General features: G+C 45.3%; 1 protein-coding gene across 5 annotated transcripts in view; it reads right to left on the bottom strand.

The window, feature by feature from the left end:
• The window catches only part of CHST8 (carbohydrate sulfotransferase 8), a 307,931-nt gene that overhangs the window by 58,974 nt on the left and 232,124 nt on the right, over positions 1–16,833 (bottom strand). For 3 of the 5 annotated variants that reach the window (XM_088135842.1, XM_088135843.1, XM_088135841.1), the window contains exon 3: positions 10,898–10,972. The exons of the other annotated variants lie outside the window; for them this stretch is intronic. In XM_088135842.1, the coding sequence (XP_087991968.1) occupies positions 10,898–10,972 (75 nt within the window). The remainder of the gene's footprint in view (positions 1–10,897; positions 10,973–16,833) is intronic. 5 annotated transcript variants of the gene reach the window in all.

Consider the following 16,833-nt stretch of genomic DNA (forward strand, 5'->3'; position numbering starts at 1 on the left):
GTTACAGTCCTTACACTGTGTGTTGTAGATGACTCCTGTTTTTTCTTTTTGGGCTTCTCATGGCCAGCCATGAGCAGCCCAAGGGCCCATGGGCAGCCAAAATCTTATGGCTTCTCATGGGCAGCCATTACCTATGAACGTGCACTAGCCGATCTTAAACAACATGCCATTGGCTTAGAAACATCTTTCTGAGCCACTGTGCACATTTACTTTACCCAGTCAGATACCTCAGATCCATAATGACCCCCAAATTCAGAAGTGCTTTGTCCTTGGCTAGATTCAATACCCTCCCAGCAGCAGTTATTGAAGGGAGATACCGCAGCATCCCTTATGTGTGGAGATTGTCCCCATGCAGTGGAGGAGCAATTGAAATGCTGGAACGTGATGGACTGTGTTGCTCCCTCTAGGCTGGCACTCGCCAGGACTTACGATTCCCACTCATCACCACACATTCTGGTTGCTTTGATTCTTTCTCTCAAGTTGCTACCCTCAGACCTATCTGATTCTACTCCAATGATTACAGCCAAATACTGTTCCATAGTTTGTACAATATGCCATAATTTCTCTTCAAACATCGCATAGATATTTTGTTTGGAAACATTTCAAATGCAGCTATCCATTTAGTTTCTACTTTATATCATTGTTTTCTGTCCTTACTGTCAGTTGAATCTTATTTCTGCCTCAATTTCATTAGCTGCCAGAGTTATTTTAACAGTATAGATAAACAGGTATTATAACTTTTAGTTTTGAAACCATAATCACTCCTGATGTATTATTATTCCTTATACATTACATCACTACATTTTTTTAGATATAATAATATTAATTACAATTTTTCCATGACTTTCAGTATTATAATGGTTCTATATATTTCAAATTGGTAATTTTACTATTCTGTTATTCTAAACTATCATTTAGTTGCCTTATATAAATTCTATCATACTTAATTATATTAATTGTTGTGCCCCAAATTCTTAAACTTTAACTTACAATTCTACTTGTATTGCTATATGATTTTATATCTTGTTTTACTCTGATCAGTTGTGACCCTTTTGTTCTGTTTTGCTGGTCAATGACCAAAAGAAAATGACTGACTGACTCCAAACCCTTTACAAGGGGACCGCCCTTCAGGTATTTGAAGACAGCTATCATGTCTCCTCTCAACCTTCTCTTCTGCAAGCTAAACATCCCTGGGTCTGTTAACCATTCCTTGTAAGACTTGTTTTCCACTCCTTTCCACATCTTTGTAGCCCTTCTCTGGACGTGCTGCAGTTGATCAACATCTTTTATAAAATGGGGTGTGCAGAACTGAACAAAGTACTCCAAATGAGGCCTGACAAAGGCAGAGCAGAGTGGAATTATTACTTCCTGCAGCCTTGACTCTATGCTCCTCTTGATGCTCCTCAAGATGTTATTGGCCTTCTCTGCAGCTGTGTTACGTTGTTGGACATGTGTTCCACTAGTACACCCAAGTCCTTCTCATATGTGCTGGTCTTGAGCCAGATTTTCCCCATTCTGTACCTTTTTTTTTTTTTCTTACTTAGACACATGACATTTTTCCCTGTTAAATGTTGTTCTATTTGTTTCTACCCACTGTTCAAGCCTAACTCTTTTTGGATTTTTTCCTTCACCCTCAAATAGTAGCCACCCCTCCTAACCTTTTATCCTCTGCAAATTTGGCCAGCATTCCATCAACTCCTGTGCCTGCATCCCTCATGAAGACCTTGAACAGCACTGGAATCAGGACAGAGCCAACTGAGGCGCCTCTGCAGGTGGATCTGACGCCATTTATAGCTACCCTTTGAGTGCAACCCTCGAGCCAATCATGGATCCGCCTAATGGTTGAGTTGTCAAACCCATGAATTTTGAGAAAAATCTCTCAATCAAATGTTATCCCAAGGATTATAGAGTTGAATATACTTTCAAAGGCAAAACTCTTATGTATATAAAAAGCAATTGGACTTTATGTTGAGTTTAATAAAAGAAAACTTGTATCTGCAAGTAGAAATCAAATGAAAACCAACATTTTCATTTCATAAAGGGTGTGTGAATCCCTTTAAATGAGAACATAAAAGAAAACCTGACCAAAATAATTTATATACTAAGATGGACAGACATATACAGACAAACACAGGCAGATTCACAAAGTAAGAGTATTTCACATTTTTATATTTTATGAGAGCTGCCTAGGGCATAAAAGCTTGACAATATTAAATGTAGGCTGTTTGTCTTATGTGAAATTGAGTTGAAAGAGATACTGGTACAAATTTGTTTTCCCTGGTTTTTATCTCAAAAGCTTTGCATGCTGTCAGGACTTAATATGCATGTTGGAATTATATTTCAGTCATTAAAGAGGACTTCTGAAAGTGCAAAATGTTTTGGAATGGTTCACCAGATAGTAAGGTTATGAGTCTGTGCTATATTTAACTTTTGGGGGCGGGGGGGGGGGTAAGCTGGAGTTAAAACTAAGTCTACTCAATTTATGAAAACAGTGCATAATCTAACACCTCCATCTTTTTCAAATAATAAAGATTTCCTTTTTCTCTTTAACAAGGTTCACTTATCACATTACCCTGTGCTGTGTTTCATTGGGCTCTGTTGCATAAGAAATAATTAGCAGGTTTCACACAACATGTTAAGCCAAAATCAAATCAGCCACATGGCCACAACTTGAGAGAAGCAGCCCTGGCCGTCTCTTGGAGGTTCCCACATTCCTCCTCTTCCTCGTGTGGGGATCAGGCGGCTTCTATGCCAGCTGCGTATTTGGATGGCATTGGACAGGGAGGCTGCAGATGGGCGGAGAGATGATGGCACCCCAGTGACTGACAGGGCCCTCTCACGCTCTTTTGGCCACTCAGCCAGTGTGAGAACGGCCCATACCACCATGACATTGGCTCAGAAATTCTCTCTCCTTTGCAAGATACTTGAAAAGCAAAGTTTCTTTTGTCTGGCTGATTGAGTACTGGTAGAAAAAAACTCCAGGAGAGTTTCTTTGCTGGCAATAGTTCTCCTGGCACGGCTGGTGGTAGACCCAGGCCTGCAGAGCCTCCCCTCCATTGTTTTAACTAGAGGGGTGGCACTTTCCTCCTTCTCTTTCTCTTTCTCTTATTCACTTCCAGGTGAAATGATCTCTCCCTTTCATCCCTTATAGAGAAAGGAATTGGAGCCCTGCTTGTATTGGTCCCTACTGGTAAGAGGCAGCATCTCCAGCTACGCAAAGGCAGCAGAAGAGCACCTGCCACTGGGGTTGCCATCGCACACAGAATTCACACATTCCACTAATGGCCTGCTTCAGTGCTGAACGATCCAGATTCAGCCTTGCAGATATGCAATGTTTGCGTGGTTTTCCCCCCCCACTTCCTGTGTAGTTCCTTGTTTTTCCCCCCACCTCCACCCTGGCTGTTCTTGCCTTGCTCCTCTACCAAGACAAGCCACACTAACAATTGATTACAGCTTAGATGCCCAACGTGGTACTTGTCTTGACATCTACAGACTCTATGCTCCACCTGACTTATTTTTATTTTTAAAGAGTTTTTGTAACAACAACAACAAATAGTGGTAGTAGTAATAATAACAGGGAAGCTAGCATACTGTAAAGCAGAGGGCATCTCAAGCCTCATCATTTATTTATTCATCTATTTATGCATTTAAATGGCCTCCCAGCTGAGACAATGGGGGAAAAGGCCTTTTATCAATCAATACAATGTATCTCATTACCTTCCTAAAACAATAAAATGGTGTTGGGAACTGAAATTTTCTATGGCTCATCAACTGGGGACTGCTGATCCAGACTCCTAGGCCTGGAAAAATCTTTATTTTCAGGAATACCTCTGGGCTCTGCAGACCACAGCAAAAAAGAAAGGGAGCTGCAACTGAGGGTGTGGTCAGGAACTGCACCCACCTTTCCAGCAAGAAAGACTTAGGAGAGTCAGCAGAAGGCATTCTGAAGGCTAGGAAAGAAAGCTGGGAGAAATCATGGCAGGTTGCTTTTTAGTTCATGGGTGTTCCCTGACTGGCTATCCCATCATGTCAACTGTGTCAGCGCCCATATTGTGCTCTCAAAATTCCCAGTGTGCCCATTGGCGAAAAATGGCTGGGGAGCTCTGGCTTAAGGGTTGGGACATCGCTGGAAGCATCAAGAAACCCTCCCTACAATTAACAGTATGCTAATTACCAGGATTTTGCTCTTGGTGTTTGTGAAAATGTATTCAGAGCTTGGTAAGTGGTCTGAATACAAAATCAACCTTCTACAATATCTTGAGCAATAAACAAATACCGCAACCAGAAATCTTTATGTTGTAGGAGATAAATTTAAACCTTATTTAGTAGTTCCACAGGTCCAGCTAAGGGCTGCTTTTGCAGAGGTACTGACTTAGAAAACATCCAACATTTGCATGCTGTTGAAATGTAATTCTTGTCATAATGCTGAAAAGCAAACAGGCATAAAAGCTTTTAAAAGTCAATTTCAAACAAGAAAGAGTGATTGTTAACATGATTTAAAACATGTTTATTTTCTAGAAAGTATGATTAGGTGAGTAAAGGTCTATCAGCTTGGGCTTTTTGACAGCACAAGTGATGTTTTTCTTTTTTTTAAACTTGATTTACTGACAGACAGATATGTCTGGGTTTCGAACCCATTTACTTATCTCAGACATGGGATCTACATCTGCTTAAGAGACAGTTGCATACCCTGGGTCATGTATCCAAACCCCTCTATTTCTGCTAGGTATGAAAAGGGTATTGTCTTTGAAAAGACTACAAGAACTCCAAGAGAAAGGAACCGGAAGTTGTGTGCTGAAGTAGGGGCGCGGGGGGGGGGGAGGAGGAAGAGAGAGTTAAATTAATCTCCAATTTTGGATTAAAGTTGATTGTTCCTATATAAGCTCATCATGTGTCTTCTGCAAACTGGCATCTTGTGAACTGCTTGGAGTATTACACAGTCCAGCATATTTTTAAATTGGAGACTCTTTTCAGATGTTATCTGTGTTTTGAATAGTGGTACATTTTTGTCTTTTTGTTTTATATGTGACTACTTAAAGTTAAAAAGGAAATTTTTACATTCACACTTTTCCCTTTTTTAAAATAAAGTTTGATTCTATTTATCTCTTGTAAGATTGGTCTGTCTTCCTGCAGAAGGAAGGGGCAAGGGGAAGGGGAGGGACTAATTTCCATAGTTACACATCTCAATGCTACAGGAACAGGAAGTGACATGATAGGGACTTCCAGGAGAGGTATCGTGAACTGAAGGTGGTTCTGCAAAAGTAGAGCTGATGACCGTGGCAAAGACCAAGCAACTGGTGAGTAGACCAGTTCCTTGGAACCTCTCGGGCAGGGAGTGGGGAAGAGAAAGGATTTTGAGGAAGTGGCTGCTTCTGCTATTGCAATCTCTTTAATACTCTGTTTTATTTACTATAAAAATTCATGTACCTGTGAAAAAACACTGTCCCACTGTGGACATCAGTGGCAGTTCCCAGGAGGTCTCTTGCCACTGATGTTCACAACTGGACCTTACCTATTTTCTCCCAAGAGGGAAGGTTGCATCAGGTGACATCACATGTTATCCTGTTCCTTTGTGTGCATGTGTGTGCATTTCCCTGCTTTAATACAGTATATTAATTCCATTTTTTACCTTGCATGCTGTTTTAAAATTGTATTCTATGGGATAAAAATTATAACTTTTTATTTTTATTTCTACTAGAGTCTAGAAATTTATCACTTCTCTCACTGGGGAGAAAAAGTCAATTTGACAGATGTTTCATGGATATAGCTCCCATAGCTACTCTTTCAGATGAAGCTGATTTGCATTTGTATCCCATCTTTTCTGTAAGAGACCAGATTGACCTCCGCAGATGATGATGATGACAATTTATTACATTTATTTGCCTCCTGATTCCCAGTGAGGTTTGAGGTTTTGTCCTCAAAAGAACCTTGTGAGGTAGGTTAGGCTGGCAGAGAGAGACAGAAAGGCTGTCCCAAGGTCACCCATGCACCTGGGCTTCCTCAATCCAGGTCCAACACCACTCTTGGTCTCAGAGCCCCTGTGAAAACCATTCATTAGCTGATTGTGTGAAAAGTGAGCTTGTATTCAAGGAGGAGCTGAGCTTCAACCTGCTGTTTCCCTGGTGCAGTGGCTTCCATTATAAGAATAGTACAGCTCCCCTTTCCTTGGAGCAAGACAGGGGATTGTGCACACCACGTTCAACACCTGCTTGATGCGCTTAGTGTGCAGAAAGCAAAGATTCTCCCTAGAAAGGTGGGTGGAAGCGCACCAGTGCCATGGAAGTAAAGATCCAAGCAAAGTGAGTCCTGATTAATGCTGCAAACAGAACGAAGGTATGTGGGGGTGGGGGATGGGGGATAACAAGCACAGATTTTTTTGAGCATCACAGTGGGGGCCATTTTTCTCCATTGCACAGGTATCTTTTCCCATTTGCTGGGCAATTTGTTATATTTTTTTCATGGTGTCATCCTTCATATCTAAAGCACTTTTTTGTAAAGGAAAGAAATATTTGGGAGAACAAGATAATGGATCAGATTGGGATGACACACTTCCATCTTGGAGATGTGCAGAGTGAGTGCTAAAGACAACTTTCATAACTTCAGATCCTGGAAATACCTTTTCTTAGTTATTGCAAAGAAGATTTTGATTCTTTTTTTGTGTATTTGTATGTGTGTATTTTTATTAAACGTTAAGGAAGATATATAAGCAATCCTTGAAAGAAGACAAGAAGAATGAATAAAAAATAAAATAGTTGAATAAATGAGAGATTTAAAAATGTTGTGGAGATTGTAATTTTCCAGTGTAACTCTAAACTAAGAATGAATATCCAGAGCTGTGGTCAACACAGTAGAAATCACCAAGTAAAACTGTAAGCTATAATAAATTCAATCCATGTTACTAGGAACCTCTTCCATTTTACATATTCTGTAAAGCTAAAATATAGACTCTATACATAGAGAAATCCTAATGTGGGGTGTGATACAAAATGTAGTTGTGATCTCTGATTGGTTTCCAGTTTCAATTTAATTCTGTGTCAGAATTACTTTTAACATACGAAGTTATTTTAGACATCATATTTTGTAATAAAAGGCATATCATATCCTTGCAGTAATTAACATGTTCAAAGCTAATTCAGTATATTTTGAGGGAATACATGCTGCAGTAAAGTTTAATAAGAATATCTCATGTTGAAATGGGAATTCAGCTTTTAAAATTTGCTTCATTCTGGCATAAATAATTTTCCAGAATTGTTGAGCTTTACAGCAGCATCACTGAATATGAAAAAAAAAAATGTGAAAATGAATTTTGTGTTACAAGATTTTCAAATCTAGTGAAGTCTTTTGATAGTCCCCTTTATTTCTTCAATTAGCACTATACTAATCTGAAGATACTGAAACTGACTGGACCATTGTAAACCAAGAGTCTTGAAAGATTTTACCTTTCTTTTATTAATAAGTAAATATTGCAATCTGAATGAATTGTTAACGCATAGCTAAGGAAACTTCTTAGCATTTTCCTCTTCATAAAAATAAGGATTTAGTAATCAGGTGAAAGAGAGAAGCAAGGAAGATTTTTGCAGAACATTAAGGCAGCCTACTTGTTCATGTAGTCTAGCTGTGTCAACAATGGCTTCGTTCATGCAACATGCTAAGCTTGCTTAGTTTTAACTGTGGTTCATTCTTCTGTGGCTCAGCATCTAATGTGATTCCAGGCCTTTTGCTTACTTGATGGTGCAAACGGTTGTTCAAACCCAGAAAATGGATCAAAGCATGAAAACAGCCACTGTGTTCTTCAGGCTCTTCCATCAACATGGTTTCCCAACAATCATTAAGATGTCAAAAACAGACCTTGGGACTTTCTCCATGGACAGCTTGTGTTCCACCTGTGAGAGATTGTGGAGAGGCTGGAAGAGTAATGAAAGGAATATTAGACATAAGCAGCCAAGAGACAGGAAGAGAGTCCATTGGTAGCTTATCTCATACCATCCAAGTACTGATGGTATCTTACCTACTGCACATTGGGTATGAGAGATTGTGGGGACATGAGGAAAAGCATGGAAGGGACAGTAGAGATGGAGAGCAAGTCTGTTGGCAGCTGATCTCATAAACAGCAGCTCTGCCCAGGTGGCAGGAAACCTGGGAAGAAGCATTTCAAATAATTCCGAGAGGCTCTGCCTTAACGAACTCCTTATAAACAAGGCTGGGAAATTCCTCTTGCACTTTCCAAGATTTTATCTTTACTATAAGACTATAATGAAAGAGGACTTCTTGAAATCTGTAATTCTTGTGTCTTGCTCCTTAGACTTGCCTACCTGGGTGGGACTTGAACCACCAAAGGGATATTTATCATTCAGGTAAAAAGAAACTAAGATCCTAGTCCCTGTGGTTGCGAATACAGGGAACTGGGGAGTGTGCCTACTCCTGAGTCAGATGTGGATCCACCTAGCATGCCAGCCAGACTGATAGCCACCCCTAGGCTTCAAGCTTTCCCTCCACTCCTGCAGGTGCTACAGCTGAAACCTGGGGCCTTCTCCGTTTGTTCCATCACAGCACCCTATAAACTCCCGCCCTCCAACATGGAAAGCTCCAAAGGGACCAATGCCAAGCATAAAATAGGCCAAAGCCAAACAATCACAAACACCCTTGTCCCACCCTCCCCTCTCAGCCCAAAGGGGCCATCCATCAGCTTCCTTTCATAGGCAGTCAACCCTGCCTTCCTGCAAGCACCAACCAACCCTTTTCCATCTGCTTCAAACAAAAGCATGGCATAGATTTAATCTGCTTGGAGATATAATAAGAGAATTCTCCAAACACTAAAGCCACAGCTTCTAAACATCATTAGAGATAATTTTATTATTATTCACAGCTTTGTAAATATGCCCATTAAACTCCAGTCAGGGAATTTAGAATGGAAATAAATACTGTAATTATTTGTCTCAGACTGGTGGAGGAGCTCCCATGTGCTCCTGCACCCCCACTGGCTGATGTGAGAACCATTGGGTTGCTTCTGCAAAGAGGCATTTAATCTGCTGGATGTAGCTGATCCTCCATCGCTATATCTCCTTGTCAGGAAAAACATCAAAGCCTGAACATCTATGGGTGAGCTCACACATTGTCCTAGACTGCAGTGTGGTTTCTCTGGCTTAATATATTGTAAGGACCCAACCATTCTGGGCATAAAACCCTGTTTTACAGATCCAGTCAAGATTTACTCAACAAAACGTGTCTTTTAAGGCTTAGTATGATGTATGAACCAGGCTGAACTTAAAGGCACAGGAGCAGGGCCAATGGAAAGAGGTGGTAACCTTGATGAGTATGTTGATGCTTGAAAAACTGAAACTGCAATCAGACATAATTGCAGGATGTCCCCTTGACCTTCAGGACATAGCTTTAAGTAGATATGCAAAGGACAGTGCTGTTTATATGGTGTTTGCTTTCATTATCAGAATTGAATTTTAGATCTTACTGAACTGAAAAAGGGCCCTTCAGACTGAGAAACAACAGTGGAAAGGTAAGCACCACTAACTTTAATGGACCCTGCTCCAGACCCCATTTGATCAGTAACCACGTGGGCATGTTGGACCATCTCCTAGCTTACCCATAAAGTAGCTATTAGAATGTGCCTGAACACTAATATCAAAACTAACTCCCAAAGCTCCTCCAGTTTTTTAAACTTAATTCTAAAATGGAAGGCCATGAACAATGGAGGGAGGCAAGGAAACATCTAGGAGGAAAGTATTCTAGAGGTCCAGCAAAACAGATATAGGTTTTGATGCTTTCAGCTGCTTCTGTGTACTCTGAAGGAGATAGAATGTGGTGCAGGGCTTGCTCTGTTGAATGGCCCTCAATGCACAGGCAGGACTCAATACCAGTAATGTTGGAGTGGCACTGCTTAACGGCTGGCACACTGAAGAGGCAGTAAAAAGTGTGTGGGACAGCAGTGCCAGGCCAACTTCACTGGGATGTTGTAAACGATGTGAAGGTTTCTTGGGCGCTAACTGAACTTCTGAACTCTTGGACATTGCAACACCTGATCTTGGCTGATGTCCAAAAACTAATATAGATTGGTCCTGGTTAGCATTTGGATGGGAACCCACCAGGGGATCCCAGGGCTGTAGGCCAGACTGGGAAATGGAAAAACCATCCTGAAAGAAGGTAACTGCAAACCACTTTCCAATACCAATAGAAGAGAATATCTGTAGCTCAGGGTTGAACTGTGGAGTTCTTGGTGCTCTCTGAGCTTGGTTGTTTGCTTGCAGACATTTTATTACCTGACTAGGTAACATCATCAGTGCGAGGGAGTGCGGGGTTTGCTGCCTGTTTATGCATATAAAGTATATAAACCACATTTACACAACATTCAAAAGAGACAATAAAAAAACCTAGGAAGGGAACAAAAAGACTACAACACATCCCCTCCAGCAGCCCACATTCAGATAAGCAGGGATCAGCACCGGACAAACGATCAGGCAGAAAACAATACTCTAATCAAGGAACCACCAAGGAGGAAACCACACCCTCACCAAAACTGGCAGGGCAAACTACTGTATATCAACAGGCAGCAAACCCCACCCTCACTTGCACTGATGCTGTTACCTAGTTGTGTAATAAAACAGCTGCAAGCAAACAACCAAACCCAGAGAGCACCAAGAACTCCATACTTCCCAATTGTTGCCAAGAAAATTGGATGGCAATGACCATCTAGTCACTAGGACCCAATTACAACTCAAGGAAGATTATGCTACTGCCTGCTGCAAGATAGGCAGGATTCAATGGATGTAGTTATTGGCACTAAACTTGGTGAGGGTTTTGTAAGGAAGAAAGGTTGCTCACTGTACTGCTGCTAAAGGTAAATAGTTAACTTCTGTTAGGAGTGGAAAAATTTAGCCAAACTGACCTGCATCTTTCATTTGGACTTTCACAATGAAATGTTCATCACAACTGGAATCATCCAATAGCACCCTTGCAATTTCTAAAAAAAAGAAGAGCAAATTGCAGGACAAAGTTGAAAATCACAATTGCAGTTTTGAGCCCTTCTGCGTTACCATTTTACTGCACCACCAAAGCGCCACTTTGACATTAGGCTTATTGGTCATCCACATGTTGCCAGCACTATTTAGAAAATGCTGCATTTTTTGTCTGTTTCCCTTCATTGGTCTCCAGGTTGTTGCCTATTGCTCAGCATCAGCTGCATTTAAGACCATCTTTAATGGCGCAAGATTAAATATTATTTTTCCTAAGGAGTTCAGGTTCAGCTGGTGCAGCATGGCTAGGAATTTGCCCAGCTACGCTTTAGTCAGTTCACCGCTCGAGTGCTAGCGAAGAAAGAGGAAGTGCGAAACCGCAAACTAATTAATGGGCCAGCTGGCGCCACTTTACTAACTACAAGCAGATGCATTGTGTTAACGCCAGATGGCCGAGGGTGCTATAGACAAAGGGGAGAGCCGCGGATCGAGGAAGAGCAATCAGCGCGTGATTGGAAACTCCCGGCTTTGTGTAAAGACCCAACGAAGACAACGACCACGCCAGCGGAAAACAACAATCAAAGAACAACAGAACTGGCCTGAACCTGCCATTCGAGTAAAAGGGGGGATTACTGGGGGTAATCTGAAATCTGCAATCTGTAATATGTAACATAGCAACGGGGCAAAGCGTGGGAAGGAGAGAACTATAAATTGTATCACAAGATGTGCCAAGCCAGTTCTGGCTTTGTTTGTAATTACGGACGTTACGCTCGAGTAAACTTCTTTGTTGAATACATGTGTCACGAGAGTTTCTCTAGACGAACGGGGTAAACCTTACATAAAGCCAGGACTCCCCATTGAACGCCACCCAGTACATGCCAAGGAGTGCTTAGTTTTTTTTCCAGTACAGGTGATGGCCAGCGACGGGGAATCTGCTAGCCAACGGGGCAACGAGGAGCCCAGAACCGAGGAAGTGATGGCAGGACTAACTCGGAGTGAGGGGCGCTCGGCCTCGGCCGAGAGAGTGCTAGAGGACCGGTGGTCGTTCAGTGTGAACCAGGGGCCCAATGAGTCGGGGGTCACGATGAGCCGCAGCTCGGGGTCCAGGACCTGTGAGCTGGAGGAGAGACTCACCTGGTTGGAAGCCAAGGTTGACCAACGTCTGGATGCCATTCAGGCAATGCTACAGGCCGTACTACTGGGAGCCGGGGCCCCGACAACAGGAGCGCAGGCAGAGGAAGGGGTGAGCGATGACAGCAGTGACCCGGCGCCCCAACCGGCTCCGGTGCCGGCCCCCAGGACAGTAGATCGACGGGCAGCGGACGCGCTGAGTTTCCAGGGCCTCACTGGAAAATTCTCGGGGGATCCCAAACAGTTTCCTTGTTTCCTGACCCAGGTCCGCAACTTCATGAAGTGGAGTGGCCACCTGTTCGCGGGCGATGAGGAGAGGGTCGCCTATGTGGCAGAGTTATTAGAGGGCCAAGCGGCTAGCTGGGTGGTCCGGTTGTATGACGCCAATGCGGCGGAGCTGAGGAGGTTCCCGGAGTTCATGCAGGTGCTCCGGGACCGATTTGAGGACACCTTGAGTGCCAGGTGGGCTGGAGATGACATCCTGCGCTTGGCAGAGGGAGAAGTCGGTGGCCGAGTACGCCTTGGAGTTTCGACGACTAGCGGAGAAACTAACGGATTGGCCGGAGTCCCTGAGGGTGATGTACTTCAAGAGAGGCCTCAACCAGGAGGTCCTTGAGAGGGCGCTTGGCTGGGACGACCCGAGCCCAGATACCACGCCCGACCGCAATGAGGCGGTCCTGGAGGCGAGACGCAAGAGCTGACAGTGGAGGTTCAAGGATGGAGAGGCCCGGCAGACTGCAGGCACTTGCTACCGTTGCAGAGGGAAGGGACACCAGAGGGTGCAGTGTCCCTTGAGGCAGGGCGCCCTGACGCACTGTCTAGAGGACGGGCCCCAGTGACCTCCAGCTATAAGAACCCCCGACTGACCCCGGAAGGAGGCAGCAGCTCGCAGAGCGGCATGCAGCGGAGCTGGCAGGCTCACATGGGAGTCCGGCTTTGCGAGGAGGGGAGAGTGAGCCAGCGGAAGATGAAGGTCGGCTACGCTGAGGCGCACCCCAGAACAGCCAACAGGACTGCAGCATGAGGACCCTCTGGAAAGCAGGGACTGCTCACCCATGTGGGTCAGGCTCCACCTCAAGGGGGTGAGATCAGAAGCAGAGGCGAACATCGAGGCCCTGCTGGACTCGGGATGTACCTGCTGCCTGATCCACCCGGTGCTGGTATCCGCGCTGGGGCTCAGAGTGAGGAGGCTCAGGGAGCCCATCGCATTCAGCCAGTTGGATGGATCGACGGCAGTGGGGGGCCGGTGCAGTATTGCACTGAGCCAGTCGGCATGACAGTTGAGACCAACCGGGAGGAGCTACGCTTGGTAGTTACCCCGGTGGCCGACCACGCACTAGTGCTGGGACTGGCATGGCTAATGCGCCAGAACCTGCAAATCGATTGGGTGTCCAAGATGGTGCGGTCTGGCGGCACCACCGGGCAGACGGGGTCGAGCCGCGGAGGAGATGTGAGAGCAGAGGACCCCACGGAGCTCGAGGAGGGGGCGGCCGCAAGACAGAGAGCCGAGGCTCGGTAAGCTGCAGTGGCGATGGCAGTGGGACCCGGGCAACCAACCGCACGTGAGGCAAGGACAAGGACGGCGCCGGGGGCGACTGGCAAATGAGAGGGGGCAGCAGCTGCAGAGACAGTGGCGATTCCGGGGACCTCCGAGGTGGCAGTGACACTGGTGGCACCAGCAGTGAGAGGCCCCAGCTGAGTGGCAGTGTGGGCGGTGACAACTGCGGAGATGGCAGCAATGTCGAAGACCGCCGAGGTGGTGGTAGCACTGGTGGCGAGGGGCCCCAGGCCAGCGACAGGGCAGGTGAGGCCAGCCACGGAGACGGTGGTGAGGTCGGGGACCGCCGAGGTGGCGGCAGCATCGACAACGAAAGGCCCCAGCACAGCAGCAAAGCAGGCGATGGCAGCCGCGGAGACAGCGGCAAGGTCAGGGACCGCCGAGGTAGCGGTGGCACCGGTGGCGAGAGGCCCCAGCCTTGCAACAGAGCAGGCGACGACAGCAGCGGAGACGGTGGCGGCAAGACCCGAGGGCCCCGCAGCAACGCAGGTGATGGCGATGGGACCCAGGGGCCCCACAGCAATGCAGAGGACGGCAGCAGCAGAGACGGCAGCGGTGTGAGCTGAGCGGTCTGTGCCAAGCAGGAGTATACTGGGACCCTACCGCGGCCAGGAGAACCTGGAGGGCTGTAGGACCCTGTGGGGGTTGCTGCCCAAATCGACGGTCCCGATGACCCAGTCAGTGGTGAGAAGCGGGATCCAAGCCCCAGCAGAGGAGCAGGGGAAGGAAGCAGAGCCGGAGCTGAGGCAAGCCTTCGCGGAAGCGGGCAAGAGAGACTCCTGGCTGGCAAGCAACAAGGACTCCTTAAAGGAACAAGGGGACTTGTGGTGGCAAGTCTACATGCCAGAGGCTTGCCGTGCGGAGGTGCTAAGGAGAGGGCACATCGACAGGATTATGGGATGTTGTGGGTTTGTTAGGACTCTCCACTCCTGCGCGGACAGTTTTGGTGGCTGTCCCTCCGGAGGGATACAAGGGAATACGTGGCCAATTGCTCAACATGCGCAACAACAAAGGAAGGGAAGGAGAATCTTCAGGGACTTGTCCAATAAGTGACCCAGCCATGGTAAGCCTAAAGCCCCAAGCCCAAGGAAAGGCACACCGTTATGGCAGATGGGGGGCAGCACCCCGGCAGCCCAATTAAGGAGGGGGACTTGTCTTCAGGGGGGCGGTATGTCAGGTTCAGCCGGCGTGGCACGGCTAGGAACTTGCCCAGCTGCGCTTTAGTCAGTTCACCGCTCGAGTGCTAGCGAAGAAAGAGGAAGTGCGAAACCGCAAACTAATTAATGGGCCAGCTGGCGCCACTTTACTAACTACAAGCAGATGGCCGAAGGCGCTATAGACAAAGGGGAGAGCCGCGGATCGAGGAAGAGCAATCAGCGCGTGATTGGAAACTCCCGGCTTTGTGTAAAGACCCAACGAAGACAACGACCACGCCAGCGGAAAACAACAATCAAAGAACAACAGAACTGGCCTGAACCTGCCATTCGAGTAAAAGGGGGGATTACTGGGGGTAATCTGAAATCTGCAATCTGTAATATGTAACATAGCAACGGGGCAAAGCGTGGGAAGGAGAGAACTATAAATTGTATCACAAGATGTGCCAAGCCAGTTCTGGCTTTGTTTGTAATTACGGACGTTACGCTTGAGTAAACTTTGTTGAATACACGTGTCACAAGAGTTTTTCTAGACGAATGGAGTAAACCTTACAAGGAGCACAACTGTAGATACTTAATATGCTGTTGAGCTTTCTTGAAAGATACATCCTAGGGTTTCTGTTCTGGAGATGGAGAGTCAGCAACTTTGTGCCCTGAATCATTAGAAAGCTGTTGCAAGCTTGCCCTTACATAGAGCTCTGGAGTTCCTATGTTAGGGAAAATAGGTTCATATTAGTTAAATCCATCCCATCCTTTTAATAAGGAGGGCACTGAGAATGGAAGGAGGGCAATGGGCAGGAGGTACCAATGCCTTGTTTCTGGGTTTAACAGCAGTTTAAGAGTAAAACTCAGGAAACACACTGTGTATCTTTGCAACTGAAAACGGTTTACCATTGCTCAATGTCAGTTAAGTGGCTCTCACAAATCATTCATAGTCATCTCTGAAGACTCCATCCCACGCAGGATGTTGCCATCTGCCCTCCAGTTAAATTAATTCCATCGATATGAACTATGAGCAGCAAAAGGGGCTACCCATACAGAGGTCATATTGGCCATTGTCTGCTGTGCCTCTTCCAGCTAGCCAATGCAAGAAGGTAAAGGTCAGCAACCAGTCCTTCACCTTGTTCTTCCATCACATCTTTTGCTTTTTATGGAGAGGGAAGGGGACAACCCAGCTCTAATCTCCAGAAGGAAACAGTGCCAAGCTGACTGCTGCTCCAGCATTTCCTTTGGAACAGAAGCTGAGCTGAGCTGAGTTAGTTGACTCAACTTCCCAAGGCTCATGCAATATGAGAAATGAAGTGTGGCATGCAGCTCTTGCACATGGAAAGGACCTAAGGATAATTAGAATGAGGACATTGGGAAGATATACCAAAATAAGATCATTTGTCAGATGAGTTAGCCTTCAAAGTGATTGGAAGAAAGAACCCAGATGTATCACAAAAATACCAGAACTGGTCCACAGAGCGTGGCACTGAGGGCAACAAACCCCAAACTCTTGCTCAGACATAGTGAATCCTGAGTGTATCTTGGGAAGTCAGAATTTCTTTGCCTCATCTACCTCACTGAAGAAGGGGGGACAGCCACAATGGTCTATATCCCCCTTTTCTGCAACCTGCCTTCAAACTTCAATTCCAACTCATCATTATAATGATGATGAGACATTGTGCAAAGACTGTTGGCTGAAGGTGTTTACTTATCTTTTCTTTCCCCAACTATAAAGCTCAGACTGCACTTATGTTGTGTGTTAATGATTATACGCTATATGTAGGAGCCAAACTATCAACAGTGATTACAAGAAAAGAGAGATACTATATAACAGAATTGGTGCCCCGAGAATCATTCCAAGAAAATAATCAGGAAGCACAAAGAAAACAATTGATTTAGACTGCAGGTTTTGATAATAAGACAAAGATAAAAATCTTTTAAACTGTTACTTAAAATAGTTTAATCCACCTGACTGATTTCTGCATCTTCAAATAAGTTGATTGATTATGAGGAATCAAGTCATTGCTGACTCTAAGTA

Source organism: Python bivittatus, unplaced genomic scaffold (genome assembly GCF_059951505.1).
Source record: "Python bivittatus isolate LINGU-HERP-01145 unplaced genomic scaffold, Pbiv_v1 ctg000190_np1212, whole genome shotgun sequence".
Taxonomy (NCBI): Eukaryota; Metazoa; Chordata; class Lepidosauria; order Squamata; family Pythonidae; genus Python; species Python bivittatus.